The sequence below is a fragment of the Hirundo rustica genome, chromosome 3 (assembly GCF_015227805.2).
Source record: "Hirundo rustica isolate bHirRus1 chromosome 3, bHirRus1.pri.v3, whole genome shotgun sequence".
NCBI classification, from domain to species: domain Eukaryota; kingdom Metazoa; phylum Chordata; class Aves; order Passeriformes; family Hirundinidae; genus Hirundo; species Hirundo rustica.
The window spans coordinates 70,529,415-70,548,290 of NC_053452.1; the positions used below are offsets into that span (position 1 = coordinate 70,529,415).

At 43.1% G+C, this 18,876-nt stretch overlaps 1 protein-coding gene across 2 annotated transcripts in view; it reads left to right on the forward strand.

The window, feature by feature from the left end:
• Positions 1-18,876, forward strand: part of SESN1 (sestrin 1) — a 79,019-nt gene that overhangs the window by 51,066 nt on the left and 9,077 nt on the right. The window contains exons 1-2 of one of the 2 annotated variants that reach the window (XM_040060305.2): positions 11,269-11,687; positions 18,686-18,751. In XM_040060305.2, coding sequence (XP_039916239.1) covers positions 11,511-11,687; positions 18,686-18,751 — 243 coding nt within the window. In that variant the 5' untranslated portion in view covers positions 11,269-11,510. Of the gene's footprint in view, positions 1-11,268; positions 11,688-18,685; positions 18,752-18,876 lie in introns of those variants that run through there. The other variant, XM_040060304.2, reaches the window with a different exon arrangement.

Genomic DNA, 18,876 nt, shown 5'->3' on the forward strand with positions numbered 1-18,876 from the left:
TATTCTTGTATTTTATAAAAAAGCTTTAACCATACTTAGTTAAGAATTTAATGGGATACTCAAATGCAAAATTCAATTCCTTTAAAATAGGCAATTTCCATCAAGGAAGTTTGTCTAAAAAGGAGTGGAAAAGGCATTTACTTGCCAAGTTCAGACTTCTGTTTCTACTGCAGCTTTTTCATATTCCTGACTTTTAAATAGACTGCAGTCTTTCCCATGCTCTAGGTGCTTGGAATTGAATGTTTTTAGCTACTGTTGACTGAGAATTGTTAGCCAGTAACTCTCAATGTGAGGCTGATTGCTTTAAGACTGGCTTGGATATCTCTGCGTCCAATGTTCCTTAACATTGTACTTTTAGAAAAAAATTTTGCATAGTGACTTGTTTGTGGTTGTTCTCTCTCTTTTTTTTTTTTAATAGCCACATAAATGTCAACAAGCTGGCACGCAAGACAGCATAGCAGGGTTGTTGGATAACTGGGTCCAGTACCTTTCTGTCATTCCTGTACCCAGATACCTTCTTAACTTAAACTCTCTCTTGGCCAGTATTCTTGTGATTCCTCTATACTCAGACCTGGATTTGTGCCATTTATCCCATACATGCTGGTTACTTATTACTGGGCAGGCCTGTCAGTGCCTGAGGATGTAGTGTCACTCTCTTGGGAAACTTGTGGCTGGTAAGGCTTTTTCAAAACAAAGGATCATTTGTTGATATGCAGAGCAACAATTCAGAGACAAGAATATTGAGCCAAAAATCTAAATGTGTGTTTTGTTTTATGTGAACGTCTGTCTTGTTATGAGGCGGAGCAGGCAGTTGTGGGTTGGTTTTTTTCATCAGTGAGTACCCATGCAGAGAGCTAGTCTGTTTTTAGGACTTCATAAATAGGGCTGCCATTACCCACACACATTCCTGTCCCTTCCACCCCTGCCATCTCCTTCCCTCCTGGAAGATGGCATAAGACAAGGGAAAAAAGGAATTTGGTCATTTGAGCCTTCCGGTAGCTGGTTATAGTCTGTAAAATGATGGCTGCATGCATACACACAAGTGTCTGATGCTTTTGGAGCAGGTTCAGACCTGTTACATAAATGATACTTGGGAGCTCACTGGCAGTACCCAGTGAACTAAGATGGTTCTGAGTGCACTGCAGTTACATTTCATGTTTTTTTCAAAATTTGTTGATTTAACATCATCTATGCTGCCCACCTGGCCTGTGCCCACACTGCCACGCAGAAACATGCTAACCCTATCCTGTCATTTCTTTTAAGGAGTTTCTCCCTGGGAACCAGCTCCCCAGCTTGCCTCTGGCTAATTTCTTCTTCCCTCTGCTTTCAGAGCAGCCTGAGGTTTGGTGTCTGAGGTTCAGAGCCGTTAGGAGAATTTGTCCAGTTGCTGTATCATGAGAAACCGGGCAAAGTCCTTCACTCCTAACATATTTGCTGTGCAAGCTTATATGGGGGTTATCTCTCTTTCCTGTTCAGGTCAGCTTAGGCGTGGTCAGATGATTAATTTCGGTTGCTTGTACAAGACCATTTCCCTCAGCCAGGGCAATGTGTTGCCAGAAACAACCTGAAATCTTAAGTGACTCCAGATTAAAACATTCCCTCCCAGCAATGTCTTGATTGTATTTCAACAAAATAATTAGAGCAGGACAGCTATTAAGAAAGTGCCTGCCTATGTGTAATGCTGCATTATTGTTCCATAGCCCTGAGAAAGAATTCATTGTAGAAAATGTGGCCCTTGCACATGGAAGAAAGAATATCGATTATATTGCAGTGTGAATTCAGGTACACAGGGTTTTATTTATTTATTCTTTCAGAGCAAAGAATCAGCCTCTTTTTACAAGAGGGGACTCAGGAGCCCTCTCATTTTCCACAATTGAACTTCCCTTTCTGGATCCTGGTTCGTACAAGTTCTACACTTCAGCTGCTGGCTGTGGATGTGCAAACACCTTGCCTTAGCAAAATGACTCCCACTAGGCTTAAATTTAAATCTAGAGAGATGATGCTAAGGAGTTCTCTCTCATTCCCTAGCCCAAAGTCTGAATTCTGCCCTGCCAGTCATTGGTGGTTCAAATCCCAATGCTGATACTGACTCTGGTTTCTCTGTGAACCCCCGGTCTAGGCTCACCAAAATGATTTCTCTTGGGCTTGTCTCAGTCTTGTATGTTCAGCCATTGTGCAGTGATCCTTGACATCTCCAGACTTATGCTTTGCCAAGTAATTCCTTATTTGCTGCAGCTCTGAAGAGTTGGCCTCTGGCACTTGTTTGCTACAATCCAAATTTGGTTTAGTCTCACGCTACCAGCTTCAGAGGAGTGTGGTGGGACATGTAAATTTCTTTCAAGTCACATTTCACATTGAGTTATAATTTGTTACTTGAATGAAGTTACATTTGCAAAAAGAATAGAATGAATTATTTTTGTCATAGTCTCTCTCAAGACAAGGACTTCTCAGGAAGATGACAAATGACAGCCTGATAAAGAGAAATCATCCTCTGTGCCGTTGTTAGTAATAGAGGCAAGTTAGCAAATGAACCAGAGTTTTTTGCTAACATTTTAGTTTACAGGCTTCAGTGATTATTGGTGCATCTTCATCAGTAGTGAAAATGTGGTCCAGTTCTTCCTGAGTTTTCTGCTCTCTTTTGCTGGTTTGGAATCCCTGCTGAGTGTCCAGAGGGCAGTTGTCATCACGCTGGTGAGGAACAGAGGGACAGGTATGGATTTGTAGATATATTGACAAAATGAGAAGGTGTTTGAACACTTACAGCTTCATATCCAGATTTATCAGCTCCTATTTTAATCCTATCTTAGTAAAATTGTGTATGTTTAGTACAGTATGTGTGCATTTTCATTTACTTACTTGTTCTTTCTGTACTTACTTTACATTTGAAAATTGCTATTATTCAGGCTTCAATGGTAGCTTGATTACAAGATACTGATTCTGATAAGGAAAACTGAGAGCGTTGTGTCTCCTACAGCACATCTGCTGTACGTATTTTGTGTGTGGTTTCAGCATGTGTTGAGTCTGAGGGGCTACACAGTCAGTGCTGGCCTTTCCCAGGACTTTAGCAGAATCTATCATGGCTTTAAAATGCTGTGTAGAAAGTAGGTAGGTAGGCAGTGGTAGGTGGCCTTTCCTCTCTCACAAGAGCAAGGGATTGATTTAAAATTATGATTGTAACAAACGGTGGATTTAAGGCTAAGTTCCAGTACTTTGGTTAACTTAAAAAAAAAAAAAAAAAAAAAAAAAAAAAAAAAAAAAAAAGAGGGGGGAAAAAAAGATAACAGTATTTGAACAGAAAGTGCTACAGTTGGTTTCAAGCCTGTTTCGACTTAGTTGCCCTACGAAATACGCTTTTGAGAAGGCAGATGGGGGAAGGTACTAACAGTCGCATGGTTTAGATGACATTATTGCAGACAGCAATGTTACAAAGTCCAGAAGAGTCTCTGGGTTTATTCAGATCCTGAGCAGCTCAGTTGCAGAAATCTCCTGTGACTTTACAGTTGTCCTGCAGGGACCCAAAGCCTTTGTGGCCGGTGGAAAGGTGCCAAGGTGGCGGTGGCAGTAGGAGGATATTCCTGCAGGAGCTTGGTGCCAGGCCAGTTTGTCCCAGGGCCCTTGAGGGAGCTCTCCAAGCTCTGAAGTTATCCAGGATTTAGAAGGATGCAGAAGTTGTGCTGTGTTAAACAGGGGCACGTGTACCGTGTCCTTGAAGCACGTGTTGGCAGGGGCACTGCAGTTTGCTGGGCTCATCAGAGCGGGTGTTGGCTGGCGCTGGCCACAGGGCAGGGGTGGCTTCTGCTCCCTGCTGTGTACCCCCAGTGAGGGTCAGTGACCTCTTAACTCGCTGTAAGAGGAAGAAACGGCATATTGCTGCAAGTGACAACATAGTGCGACCCACTGTAGGAAATTATATCGATTCCTGACCAGGAGACAGGCTTTGGGGTTGTATCAGCAGGAAAGCAGTGCTTTTCTCAGTTCTTCTGATTTAGAAAGCAAAGGCCAAAAAAATTATTTGTTTCAAAAATCTTAGCTATATCTTCTGAAAATGGGAAGAGTGAAGGTCACAGTGCTGTCTGAATTTAAACATAATACAAATAAAAATTGCCAATAATGAGAAGAAATACGTGATTCATCTGGGCATTTTTTATGGTTCTCATCATGCAGAGGTCTTAATGGGTTTGTCTCTGAGTAGAAAAGCAAAAAGAAACAGATCTGATATGAAAATGACAGATCTGGTGTTATCTTAACTTACAGTCATCGGTTGTTGAATAGTACCTAGAGGATGATCTGTTTTCTTAATGGCTATAATTAAACCAATGATGTGGGTTGCTCTTCTATGATGATGCTGTTTACTTTTGTACTTAACTTTTTGCCAAGATACTGTTCTAAAGGGGTTGATAAATCCTATATGATAGTATTTACTTGGCCCCATATATTAGGTAAATAAGGAGACATTCAAGAGAGGAACTTGCAACCCACCTGACAAGATAGGTCATTACAGACAATGCAAGGGGAATACAGCTTTATGGCTATTTGGATTTTTTTCCTAATAAAAAATTGTGATGTTTTTCCAAAATTCACAGACTCCAAAAAATAATGTGCGTTATGTGGGACACAAATAGACTGTGAAAACCAAAAATAAAAGAACTGATTTATCTTTTTTTTTCCCCCTGGCTGCTGCTCTTAGGCACTCTGACCATGTGCCTGAAAGTGGCAAGGGCGAGAAGAAAGCTACAAAACAGTTCCCCAAAGTGCAGTTACTGACAGAAGGGTCCCTGAATCTCTAGCAGTAATTCACATTATTAGTTTAGTACTATTTCACTTCATTTATCTCATTGTAAAATCAAGCTACAGATAAATAGCTGGGTCTTGAGGTACACTAAATGGCATGACATTTTGTCATATTCCATTCTTGTTACTTGTGGTTTTGTGGGGAAAACATTGAATTGATTTAAAAACAAAATGAAAACACACACTCACAAAAAGAGAAAGCACACACACACAAAAATCTTAGTTTTTGAATGCAGTGTGAATATAAGATTAAGGGTTGACTTGACTTCTTGACAAAGCATTTTATAGATTTCCAGTTTGTTCCTTGGTGAAGGCTCTGCAAAAGTAACTTTTTTGTATGTTGTACCTATTTTGTACATATTTTGTATGTTTGTAACCTAAGAGTAAGAAGCAATTTTCTAGAAACATACTTGGGCCCCTAGGAGTAAAGACAGCAAAAAGCCTCCGGTAAGATGCGCTTCTGGATTACACGTCTGTATGTTCCAGAATATGAGAGCAGGTTTTAGATGCAACTTCTTTACAGGACACTTGCACAGCATTTCCTGCACACTCGCTGTAACCTCACAGCAATGCAGCCCTGGGTCACTTGCTGTCATGGTCTCAGCCAATTCCAGTAAGCCAAGTGTAACACTCCAGTACTCCTAAGGGCCTTTTCTTTTTCCCCGTGTGTTTGCTGTTGTGTCTTATTTCTGTCTGAAGCTAGTAATGAGATGCATTTTGCTGGTTTTTCTTCTGTTTTCTTATAAAGACTATTTCTGAGGTTAAATGCAGTTAAAAGAAACTAAAACCGAAGCCTTAAACTGACAGAGATGATTCAGCTGGCCTTCCCTTGCTTTGAAGTCATATGTTTGCATTGTGTAAAAGGTTTGTTGGCAGTTGATTGCTCAGTGAGTGATAGGGACACTTCCATCCGTGTAGGACAGGCCTTCCAAGAGCATCTTTACATGATAGTGGTGAGGCAGGGTCAGGCAGCATTCCAGGCAGCATAGCAAGTAAGGTACTGAATTGTCTCATTGCTCTTCACTGAATCAGTCATGAGGATTAGGAAGTTCCCAAGGGTGAATCTTCCCTCAGTGGACACATGATATTCACCCCTGTTCAGTATTCGTCTTGGGGAGAAGGGACACCAGTATAAGATGGTAGAACGTATCCCAGCTCCAAGGAACTGTGAAATATGTTTGGCATTGGTGTGACCCAGCAGTTTGCTACTAAAGGAAAGAGAGGTGACCTGTTTGGGCCAAACCAGTTCTAGACAGCTGTGAGCTAAGTTTTATTTTTCTTGTCTGAACTCCAAATACACTCTTTTATTAAGGTTAAACTAGTTTTGTTTAACCTTAATTCTTATTTACTACTGAGAGACTGCAGTGTGACTGGCAGCCCGCAGATGTTCCATTCCCCAGGGAGTGCTGACAATCTGCAGCTGGACAGCCAATCCCCTCTCTATACACCCTCTAGTAGCATCAAAAGTTCAGAAGTTACCTGTGAGATACCAAGGTGAGCTTTGAAACCAGCTGGCACAGACTTTGATTTTGGGAGAGTTGGGTCTGGGGGGAATTGTTAACCTTCTATAGTGCGTGAGTCTGGAGCCAACTCAGAACAGCAGCAGCAGGACCCACAGCCAGCCAACTTCTGTAGTTTAGCTGCTCTCTATCAGCCTGGGAAGAGCTGCATACCCTCATAAAAAAGGGGAAGGATAATCTGGTAAGACACTTTCAATCTTTTAAGCTTTAGATATGCATCTTTAATCTACCTATTTGCAGTAGTCTTAGAAACCAGAGTTCTGTTTTCGTGTCCCTGCCAAAGCATGAATAATCTCAAGATCTAAACTTCTTATAGCTCCCTAAATTAAACTTTGTACTTCTGCTACCTAATAACTGCAGAACAGAATGTTAAATTTGGACAAGCTGTGCTGACATTAAAAACAAAACAACTTGTGGTTTAGAGGTGGGAGTGAGCTGTAGAAATCTTAAAGGCAGAAATTACCAGAAGGACTCTTTGAGGGTAGTAAGAGTCCTAAGTGATGAACCAAATAGTTCAGGAAACAAAACCACTGGAGTTCTTGCAGCTTGGTGAGTTCAAGTTCTTGCAGCTTGGTGAGTTCAAGTCAGTCAACTATGGGAACAGCTCAGGTGAAACAAAGGAGTCTCACAGCCTCTTGCAGCTCTGAGAGAAAAGATGGTGTCTTTGGTGGAAAATACAGTGGGCTAGGAGTGACCTGATTTATAATTGCTCACAAACCAGCATGACTGACGGCTAGCTCTGTCCCCCGGCCATGCTGGTCAGGAGTGGCTGTCCTTGGTCTGCAAACAGTGCAGATTAGGGTAGAGAGCAGAGCTGCTTTCTGCTCTTCTGGTCCTGGACGTCCTGGATGTCCAGGTTCGAAGCAAGGGTCAGAGAAGGCTCTCTCTTACAGAGGTGCTATAGGAGAGAGCGCCAGGACAGGGTCCTGCGCTAACATTTAAACCGGGGGATTGGCCCCAGGTTAACACAGGGAAGGGTCAGGAGAGGGGACAAAGGGACAGGGGTGGGGAAAACCTGGGGTAAAAACCAAACTAAACCAGACACTGGGGGAGTAACAGGAGCAAACCACAACTTACCAAAAATCCACCACCACGCATGGTCACTTCCAAGTCATTTGCCCATTAATGCTGAAGATGTGGCCAGTAAGAAAGCAGCATTTAAGCAGGGTCTAGAAATAGAAAAACAGCATGTCAAGGACAGATAAGGTTTGAAGAAAAGGCAATAAATCTAATGTATAAATAGGGTAAAATGTTCAGTCTTAGCTAACCTTACAATCCTAAAGACTACAGAAGGAAAGCTTCTGTATATTGATCTAAACTTATCTCCTGATGTGACCAATTGTCAGCCCTCCATTCTAATAATCAACTTGTTTTTGTTATTATTATAAAAGTATCAGGTGTAGTGACATTCCTAAAGGGTTGATCCTTTTTGACACATACAGCAAGAATTTAGATTGTACAAAGAATACAGTTTATTCTCCTCCCTAGAACTGTTTACCAATTCTAATAATAGAATGATTTTTTAAAGCCTGACAATCAGATTAAGGTTAAATCAAGAGGAATGCTTTCAAATACTGGCATTTTTTTTTTTTACTTGCATGCTACAATGGTATGTTCTTCTATTTAATTTAAATTCTTTCATCACTGTAATGAATGGTTTGGTTGCTGTGCCAAATTGTTATCATGATAAAGATTTTTGCTGTTTGAGAAATAACAAATGTATAATCAAGGGATAGAAGAGATTAATAGACACATATGAAATTTGTTATGAAAAGGGTAGTGGCTATGGACAGCAAGGAACAAGAGGAATCCACAGGGAAATGTTCACAGTGGCCAGTGTGGGGCTGCTTAGTGGCTACTGAAACACTCATGACTTCATTAAGGCACCATATCAGATGGAGCTAAAACCAATACAAATCAGCTCAGAGCCCCAAAGAATCACCTGGTTTTACTTGTAAATGTTCCTGGGAAAGAATCATCTGATCATTCTCTGAGATACTAATTTGATGTCCAGGGCATTGCAGTAACAGGCATTTCAAGTACTCCTGCCTGGATGGCTTTTCTGTGGAAAGAATTTAAGATCTAGGTTTGCCAGTTCTTTGGAGTCATATGTTTGTGCTGAACTTGACTCAAAAAGTTGCCCTATTGGACTGAAACAGAACTATTTCAACTTAAAGCAGAGAAGTGCAGACATTTTTGTTTGCAGGATCAGGCTTTTCACACTGTAGCTGGTTGGTCTCATTTCAGCTTCCCCAGCACTTTTCTTTAAATGTAGCAATAAGGAAAAATTGCATTTCTGATAACTGAGAGTGCACAGATGTTAAATGCCAACTTCTCTGGATGTGCTTGCTATGAAGGAGTACACTTCCATGGTTTAGGTGGTCTTTGCTTTGAGTATATCTCATGCACTCTTTCTGGGTGAAAGGAACTCAGTATCTATCGATATTTTCATGTTAAACATCTGTCGTTGTGTTTTCCCATAGGAACATTTCACTCTGTTTACTTGCATCAATACATGGTCAAACACACTGTTGTGTTTCCCCAGGGGAACTCTCCAGTTATGCAAACCAAGCCATGGATCTGTCCCCATGTTCCCTGGCTGCACTGTGGTTTGCACACATCACTACCCAAGTGAGCTCTGTGCCGTATTCTCTTACGAAATTGCTCATGTAATTGGTCATACCAGCTCACAAATAGGAATCATTTCAGTCTGCAATTGTGTACTGGTTTATAGATGAGCAGGGGGCTCAGGTTTGTGGGGGCTCTTTAATTTGGAGGAGTTGCACTTTGGAAATACTTGTGTGAGGGCTGGGATGGAGAAAGAGCTTGCAGCAAGCTGGAGTGATGGGATTCTGCTAAGGCAGAGGCATACCTGGGGCCTAAGCAGGGCTTGTGTACTCTGGCCATATGGGAGAGCTTTTAAGTCCATTATTATTTGTTTGCTGTGGCTGTGCAACTTCCTCTTCCCCTTTGTACACAGTTTTTCTGACATGCTGTCACTGCCTCCATCTCTCCTGACAGAAAAAGCAAAGAACACGATACAGTTTCCTACCTTCTGCTGTTGAGTTGGTTGTTTAAAGAGAGAGGATTTCCCTTGGACAACGCCAGAAAAGAATCTGTATCTGCCAAGGTTTTTGTATAGGAATAACTGTTAATATAAACAGGCTCCCTCACAAATACCCAGGTAGTACAAATGACCACAGTGGGACAAAACCCCCACCCCTTCTTCCAAGGGTATTAACAAATTCATTGAAGCGGATGACCATTCGTCTGCCATCCAGGGAGACTTCTTATGATGAGGTATCTTCTTGCATTTCAGCTTTCAGGTAATTACTCTCCCTTTCAATAGTTTTTCTGAGCACAAGCCAGTTCTTTGCCTGTGTTGAAAGAGGAGCCCATGCCACCTTTTTGTTATACCTTGGCCTGAAGTAAGGAAGTAAGCAGTGGGAATTAAACACTGTTCTTCATTAGTTTATATTATTAGCTCACAAAGTGTAATCTTCCTTGCCAGTATTGCATTATTCTTTCTCCATGGTTCTGTTGACCATTTTATAAAGTGCAAGTAGGTAAGGACACTCAGTTTCTTTTGGAGAAACCAGTTTCAAGCCAAGGCCCCAAATAAGGATGGAGCTGTGGTACTTGGGCATCTCTAGGTAATTTAACCTTTTAACTGCTGCTAAACCTTCAGCAGTAGAGTATCTCTTGGTTCTCCAGTGTTAATTGCATGACCCAGAGGCGTAGTGGTACTTGAAAACCAGAGAGGAAAGAAAGCCTTTAAGGCTCAAGAATTAGAGATGTGCAGAGCTGCTGTCTTGTGTCATGTTGCCATATTCCCCTGATAGCACTGTCCTCAATGTTTTCTGCATTTAGCTGCTACGTTTGGTAACAGGAACAACCTGTGAGCAATTTTGCAGTGTTCAGTTTTACATTCAACAGAAGTGTAAAGTTCAGTGTCATGGAATTTCCCTGCTTAGTTGTTAAGATAACTTGGTACAGCTTAAAATGGCACAGCCTGAATTGTAGGCAGAAGCCGTCCTCCCCCAAGTGAGTAAGTTTAGGGGTTCAGAGCTGTCCTGGCCCTTCTCCCATGAAAACTGCAAACAGATCTCTTCTTAGACTCTACCATATTTTATTTTAATTCAAATTATTTGAAGGAAAACTATCTAACAGAATATAGCTTTATAGATCTTATATTGTTGTGGAGGAAAAAAGAAGTAAAACTCACATGGGCCAGCTCAGGGACTTGTTTCTTTTGAAATAATTGATGACATAAAATCCCAGACCGAAAGAGGTGGGAGATGCAAGGCATCTGGCAGAGTTTCCAGCCCTGGGGGGTCGGCAGGCGCAGCACAGCCTGCTGCAAACAAAGGCCGAGTGTTTTGCTGATACGATTGCAAAACATATGTTTGCCCAGGACTGTCATGATCTTGGGAATAGGCAGGAGGCCAGATTTCTGCAGCAGCAGCAGCAGCACACTTAGTCACACAAATATCTGCAAAATGTGAACCTCCTGCGATTTCTCGGTTTTAAAGCCGTAATTATTTTGTTGCTTAAAAAGAAGGTAGAAACTCTTGCACAAGGAACAGGGGAGGGGGGCGGAAAACATTGTCCAAGGAGCGTCTCTGTGCCGGCGAGGAGAGCGGAAGGGAGCCGAGGGGTCCAGGGCTTTAGGCTGTCCTGCCGGGCCGGGGTGGACCGGACGGGGCATTTGCGGCCACTCCCGGGCACACGGAGCAGTCGCGGCGAGCGCCGGTCCCCGGCGCGGCAGCCCCGGCCGCGCTCCGCCCCTGCGCCGGGCGGGCGGGCCCGGGCTGGCACCGCCCCGGCGGCGCCGGGCAGAGTGCGGCGGGGCTGCGAGAGCGGAGAGCCCGGCCCCGGCCCCGCAGCGCCGTCCGGACCGTGGCGAGCCCGGGCCGGCAGCACCAGGTACTCGCGGGCGGCCGGGGTGCCCCCGCCGTCTCTCCCAGGGGCGGGGGTCTCTCTCCCCGAGCGCATCCCCCAGAGAAATCGCTGCTGGAAGGAGGGGCGGGGGTCCGGGCTGTCCCATGCGGATCATCGCGGGACTGCGGCGGCAGCAGCGGCGTTTCCCTGCGGGCTCCTCGCTCCCAGGGTGTCGTTCGAGGGTTCGCAGGTCCTGTTGAGCTGCTGCCTGCGGTGCCGGTGCGGGATAAGCCGCTGCTGCCTGCGGTGCCGGTGCAGATGCTGTCGCTGTCCTCCGCGATGCCGCTGGCCCCAGGAGGGCTGTGCTCCGCCGGTGTGTGTGGTGGTAACCGGGTGCCTCTGCAGAGTTCTCGGGCTCGTCCGGGTGGTTTTTGCCTCGGAATTGGCCGGCGTTTGCGTTGTTCTTGCAGAGATTCGGATTATCCTTTTGAAACAGTAAGGCTGGTTTTGTGTTTCTCATGGAGAAGAGCGGGCTGTAATTATAAACATGCAAGTCAAGAGCATTATTTGGGGCAGGAATAAACCTGCTGATTTGGATCCCTCTTGTAAATTTCTTGGTGTCAACACGTTAAAATTCTTCTTTTAAAGGAAATTTTTAAATCCTTAGAACTGACGTAGGTTGCTGCAGAACCCGTTTTGTATTTTTCTGATTTAATCAAGTACTTCATGGATATATATGGATACGTATATATGGGTATATGCTTTGCTTTGACGTAATCCCACAGTAAAGTCTATGTAATTCAAATGGTTACTGTCACATTTAGACTGTTTCCTTCTGTGTCACCAATTTATTGGTATTTAAATAGTGTTTACAGCAGGCAGATTGCAGGCGTTCATTTGAAATCCTTTGCCCTTTAATGCTTTCTGTTTCATTACAGAAGTGCCATATAAAAAACCCCAGGCACTCATCATTGAAAGTCAGCCTCAGTTTCAGTGAGCTCATATCAAAAGTAAATTGAGTTATGGAGTAGGCAGTTGTGTCACAGAACCACTTCAGGAAGAGCTGTTCATGCTGAGGAAGAGTAGGTAGCACACAGGCAGGCGCCTTGAGACCACTGCAGTTGGACCTGCTTGTACCGCTCAGTTGTAGACAGCGACCAGAGAAGAGGTGCTAGCGATGGAGACAGAGGAGTCTGCTTTTATTCCTGCCATTCTGAACAAGGTGTGTGATCTTGGACACACTCTCCCTGGCCTTGATTTCTGTCTTGAATCAAGTCACATAAACTAGATGGGCATGTTTTTAAAATCAAGTATTTCAAAGGACTTTGAGGCAGCCAGAGAAATTATAATGACATTGAAGTAATTTATATCTTTAAATTCATGTAAGAATAACATTCTATATGGAAGAGGAACAGTTCAGCATTTGCCATGCTCTAATTCCAGTGAAGAGTGGTAGGTCTGTGTAACAAAGTGCTTTGTAACAGGGGCAGTACTTGTTCCCTCTTCTTTAAATCCGTACAAGTGGAGACATGTCTGTTGTTTCAGCTGAATGACAGCCTGACATACCCAGCAAATGGAACCAGTGCAAAAAATTAAAGTACATGAGCATTTCTAGGATAATTTTTTTTCTGTCATTTTAAGGTGAATTACAGTTTGTTTGGGAAAGCCACAACAATTGCAGCTACTTCAGGATTAAATAAACAAATAAAAAAGGAAAAACGGCCAGCTCTGCATAGCCCCACATTTAGAAAAGATGTAGGATTTCTCTGTTTGTAGGAAAAGAACCATATTTAATCACCACTTTTGATCTTAATGCCCTCCTTCCTAAAAGTTTTCTGTACAATATGGAAACTACAGTAGCTACTGCATTTAGCAGAACTGAAAATACAGTTTTTAAGCTGAGTATATATCAGCCTGGGGACAGCTTGTCTTGTGGGGCCAGTTGTGCCAGTCCTGGTTGTTAACTTCCTAAACCTGCAAACTCCATTTGTAGCCTCAGTGTCACCAAGAGTGAGGTTTTGCTTGGTGGCCTTTAAAAGGGAAGTAGGAACCAGACAGCTCACAGTGAGCACAGCAGCAGCAGCATGAAGCCTCTTAGACTGGTAAGTGCCAGGTCTCCTTTGGAAATGCTGCACAACCTTCTTGGATACTTAGATGCTATGGGGCATTTCATCCTGTAAGCTTATAAAGCCCTAAATGGGTATTTTTTTAATGCCCATGCTTCAAATGCTCATCATATTATACTAAGCTGAATTTTCAGCACTGGCATGCTGGAGGACTTAATTCTACTGGGAGATTGTGTTGAAGAGTTTTTAACTCACAGCTCATTGTGCCTTTCTTAACCCTACGTTTGGGTAGGAAAGCACTTAGATTATATAAAATGATTACTGATTGTCTAGGAAAATGTTACCTCGAAAAAATTCACCTCAATCTCGTTTCCTTTCTCTGGTTCATTACATTAGATTGTATTATATTGTATTATGGGGTGTGATTTTCATATAATTTTTTTGAATCTAGCAGCACTTTGTGCTTAATCAGGACATAGATGATTCAGATAAAGATGTTAATTTAAATTCAGTTTAGTGAAGTAAATTGATAATTATAATTTTGCTTTGCCTGTGGCTTGTCTATGATAAAATGTTCCTTTGCCATTTAGAGAAGGCCTAAGTAAGTATGCAAATAAGTCTTTCTGGTAGATACAAGTCTGGGAGACTTGCTAGTGGTATTGACTGTACTTGAGGGGAGCAAAATGACTCACTGTGCTAACACCAGGGAAGCAGTCTGAGTGAGCATTGTGGATCATAGCTCATCAATCCTGAATGACTGAAAATTAGCAGTTTGGTAACAGTCCCCAGATTCATTGGACAAAACTACCATTGAGTTTTGGGAGAGGCTTTGTAATAAGGGACAGAGCTCTAGCTCCAAGGAGCCATTAGTGAGGGACCAACAAGGATCTGAAAAAGCATTTTAGGCATACAATGGAGGAAGAACTGTAGCTTGAGTTCCTTTTCCAGAGGCTCTGTGACCTGGCTTGTACCTTAGTTCTGTTTTCAGTGGTTTTAGGTGAAATTTCTGATACTGGGTGTCTGCTTAGATGGTGAGTTTAATTTTTATGTACATTTTAAAGACATTCAGAACCAAAGTGGATGATGTTCTATTACTAGCAGAGGTAATGTTTGTTGTACTTTAGGTATTTACAAACCTCTTCTACACAATTACAGTTTTTTGTTTTGTTTTGTTTTAATTTCAGGCTTTTACATAAATTTGACAGGAATGATGTTCCTTAAAAAAGCTACCTAAAAATTGGGCTGGATTGACAGTTTTAAGATCCAGAAAAGCTCTAAGTTGTGTGAATTTACACGTTTGAGGCTTTAGAGTGGTCTTCCCTGAGCATGCATGTGCAGGCAGTACAGACTTCTGGTTGTCCTTGTGGAGTTGGATGTGCTAACTGAGCCAGACTGGTCAGAGTGAGTGGTAACTGGGAAGTGTGTAATTAAGCTTGCAGACTTGTCTCATTAACTTTTCTGTCTCAGCTCTGCAGTGCTGCTTGGTGTAAATTTGCATAAAGCATTTCCTGGCTGAGAAGTCTCTGAACAGGCACACAGTCTGATGGTTAGGGCATTAGCCTGTGACTCGACAGATCTCAGCTCAAGCCACCAAAGCTTCTGTAGCAGCTTCTCTAAGACGCATAGCTTTTCCATTTCTCAGGGATTTTTTTTCTCCTGGATGGGAGATAATGTACTTGTCCTACCTCACAGAAATCTTGTATTATCTAAATGCATGAGATGTGATGCTGGGCTGATATGGCAGTAGTGAGGGCTCTGTAGACTGAGAAAAAAGAGGTACCTGATGAGCATTGTTCCCATGGAAATAATAATAATAGTGGCTGTACAGAAATATAAGTTACATTACATAAGGGGGAAGAGGAGGCTTTTCTGTGTCTTTTGAGGTTGTCTCTGTCAACACAGCATTTACGTCGCTCAAGTCTTGCTTTTCTGTCAAGGTATATCTGGAAGGTGAGCAGTGGAGTGGATTGCCACCCAGCAAGGCCCACCTCCTTCCATTAGCTTCAGCTTCTGGGTGTTGAGGGTGAAATCTGTTCCACCCTTGGTGCTCAGCTTAGCAGCCACCTGAGTTTTATGTTCTGGCTTTGAAGATGGAGCGCGTCTGATGCATCAATGTCATCATTATTGTTATTATTGTTATTATTTATTTGCACCTAAAGCCTCAGTTGTGGTTGGCTTTCTGCTGAGCTTTGAGCTGTATTCAGCTGCAGAGTTTCTAGACTGAATGAAAGTGGTGTGGTGAGGTTGACAAACAGGAGGAAAGGAGCCAGAAGTTTGATGCGGAGAATGTGTCACCAAGTAGGTCACTTTGGTGTGCAATTCTGTGGCCTGGAATTGCATGAAAGTTGCTTATACTTTTGGAATAACCAAAGGGAATACCAAAGGCTTTTTTCCAGCTGCTGCTTGTCCTAGACACAGCTGCTTCACCAAGTGCTTGTTGGTGCTTCAGGTGAGATGGTGCTTTAAGAGAAAGGTGCAGGATTGAGATGTAATGGTGTGTCTGGTCAGGCTGCAGGTCTTTCCTTTGAGAGGGAGAGTGTTGCTCCCTGAGTTGAGTGTATTTGGAAGATGGAGGTTTAGTGAAGGATATCATGAAGCATAGAAATACGTAGAGGACAAAGGAGAGACTCACTAGGACTGTTACGAGAATTATTACTGTGTTATCGAGTATTTGAAATGCTGGGATGCTGAAAGCACACAGCTGTTTCTGAAGTACTAAGAGAACTTGATTAAATGCTGCTTCTGAAAAAGAGAGGAAGATAGCTTTTGAAAGGTCTGCCATAGCTTGTAACTGAAGAACAAGTTTTCAAGAGGCTTCTAATGGGTCAGATTTTACACAGCTCTCACGACTGTGTTAAGTGTGCACCTCATGGCAAGTTGTTCTGAGCACCCCCTGGAAGAAAGCCCCATTTGCAGATGGGAAACCGGCTCATCTTCACAAATGCTTTGTTACGTCTCTGCTACAACAGAGCCTTGACCCCAGGCTTCTCAAGTACTAGGCTGGTGCCCTGATATCAGGGAGATGATCCCTCTCCTGATGGAAAACAAAGCAACTTATTTAATAGTTTTAAAACCCCTTAAGTCATTTTGCAGCGAGGGTTTGGATAGTTGAGCAATATAGCCTGTTACGTGCTGTGTAATCGTAAGTTTGACCTCCGTATGCTTTAAAAAACAGAAGTGTACTGATTGTGATGTGTTTTAAATTGTGAAGCAAAATACACTAGCAGTCTACTGATCTCAGGTTCTTAAATCTGGGTTTGTTTTTATTTTTTTCCTTCCTCTAACTGTTCTGGGAAAAGGAAAGACTGAAAAACATTTGTTCAAGAATTGAGCTTCAAGGTATTTGTCTTGGAGGGCTTGATCTGGCAAACTGCAGACATCTGCTAAAATAAATGCTGCTTACAATTTAAATGATCTCTCGTTTTGCTTGCCGTTGTTTGGCTATAAGATGTTTCTCTAGTTTAGTTATAGCCAAGATGAGAAGCTCTGCTGAAGTTTTGAAGAAAGATGCTGATAAATTCCATCCTACAAGTGGCATTGCTTGGCTGACAGGCAAAATTTACTTGTGTATGTTGGGACCCATAGCAGGAAATAAGCTGCACTGAGGGGAAAAAGTGAAAAGACTGTTTGTAAGAGGTGCCCTTTGATCTTACTTTATCCAAGAAAGACTTGAGAAGTGAAGGCATCTGACTTTAGGATTTAAGGAGACTGTCGGAGTCTGAGCAGTTTGGTAGTTGCCATTTAGGCCTGTAGTCATTGTTTCCAGCTCTCTGAAGCTGTTTTTTAATCTTAGGGGAAAGTTCAGGAAACAGTAACTGATTAATAAAATTGCTTCTCGTACAGTGAACTCTGTACTGCAGATAGAAACCTCAGCTAAAGAGAGAAAAAGTGCAGTAGTGAGTGCAACCAGTACTGCATGTTTATAACAGCCTTTACCCATGTGGGGAAAATGTGGTGAAGTTAACAACTCCATTTGGCAAGCAGCTCTTGGAGTATCATCTGCTCTTGAGGCCTAAAGCAGCTGAAGGTGCCCCTCTGCTCTGTGTGGCCTGAACTGGTTCAGTGCATGGTATTTATTCATCTACACATGCTTGAGAACCTGGATGAAGTTGGAATCATCACAAAATGGGCGGGTTTGGCTATGGAACAGAGGCAATGGACATGTTCTAAAAGGTGATTGGGAAGGAGGGAACAGGTAAGGAGCCCAAACCATTTGTTTATATAATGCCTAGTGTTTAGCTCCGTCCTCAGCTTTAATCCCAGGTCTCCCTCCATCTGTAAGAGTGCCATGCCATTCCCATCCTTCCTGGGGAAGCCAGGCTGCTCACTGGGGAGTAATCCCCTCAGGAGAGCTGGTTTGCAGCGAGTGCCACACACACGGCACAGGGAGCCCCTGCAGCGATGGCAGGGGGGGCAAGTGTGAAAGTGTGAGGCGAGGCCATGTCCTGCTGTGGTACCTGCCCCCTGGAGCCTGCTGTGCCTTCTGAGGGAGCTGCTCTGTGCTAAATAGAGAGACTGCCCTGGAACACGCAGCTCCCCATCTTCCAGAGGGAACAGTGTCAATGGGCAGGACACAAATGCACCCAAGTCTTCGTGTATTTGTTCCTTGGCTGCAGGAAAGGCCCAGGGTGCCATAGGTCTGTCAGAAAGCTTCATCCAGCTGAAGGAGAGAACAAGTAGTGAACTGCCAGGGTTATCCAGCCTCCACCTTACCTGCAAGGCAACAATCCACACAAGTGGGTGCAAGGACGTAGCTGCTGCTGTTCTGCTGGAGCAAATTCCACCCCGCCCCCTTCCCTGCAAATGTGAATAGCTTTTTATCCTATCTTGAAAAGAAAGCCGATGCAAATGTACATCAGGTACTTTCAGCAGTTTAAGTGCTCTTTGAGGTTGGGAAGAAGAAATCTGATTAGGGTTACAGCTGTTTCATTTCCTGACAGATGCACAGGGTGTTGTGTGCTGGCGAACTGCGGATGTACACACACACAGCAGCCTCGTTTTGTATCAGTGGCATAACCACACAGCAGCCGGCATGTTCGGAACTCCTTGTCCTGGACAGCCTGCCAAAATATGCTTTATGCAGAATTTTCTGTGAACCGGGCTGTAGTGTGTTTGTGTGTGTGTGTGTGTGTGTGCCTGCATATAAATTTGTGTGTGTTTTCTTTGGTTGACAGGGCCTTTGTTGTTGAACTTTTTGTTGCTGGAGTGGGGCAGTTTGCTGTAAACAAGTGCAGCTAATTATAAAGCACTTGTATAAAAAAAATGATTTGCATTTGTACAAACAGTACTAGTAAAAGTGCCCGTGCAAGAGTACCACAAGTACCCAAATAAGCCCAGCTCTGAATGGAGACCTCTTTTCTTTCTTGCAACCACAGCTAAAGAGCTGTTTATAACTAAATGCTGAGGTGGTGTAATTTTCTTTTCTAGGAACTTGGAATAAGAATTCCTAGACCACTGGGACACGGACCAAGCAGATTCATCCCTGAGAAGGAGGTGTGGTAGTGTTTTCAAGTACATAGTGAACTTTATGCTTTTAAGGAACATCATTTTAGTAGTAGCCCACATTGGTTTCAGGACAGCTGATCTGCAAAACATTTTCAGTAGTGATTACATTCAGT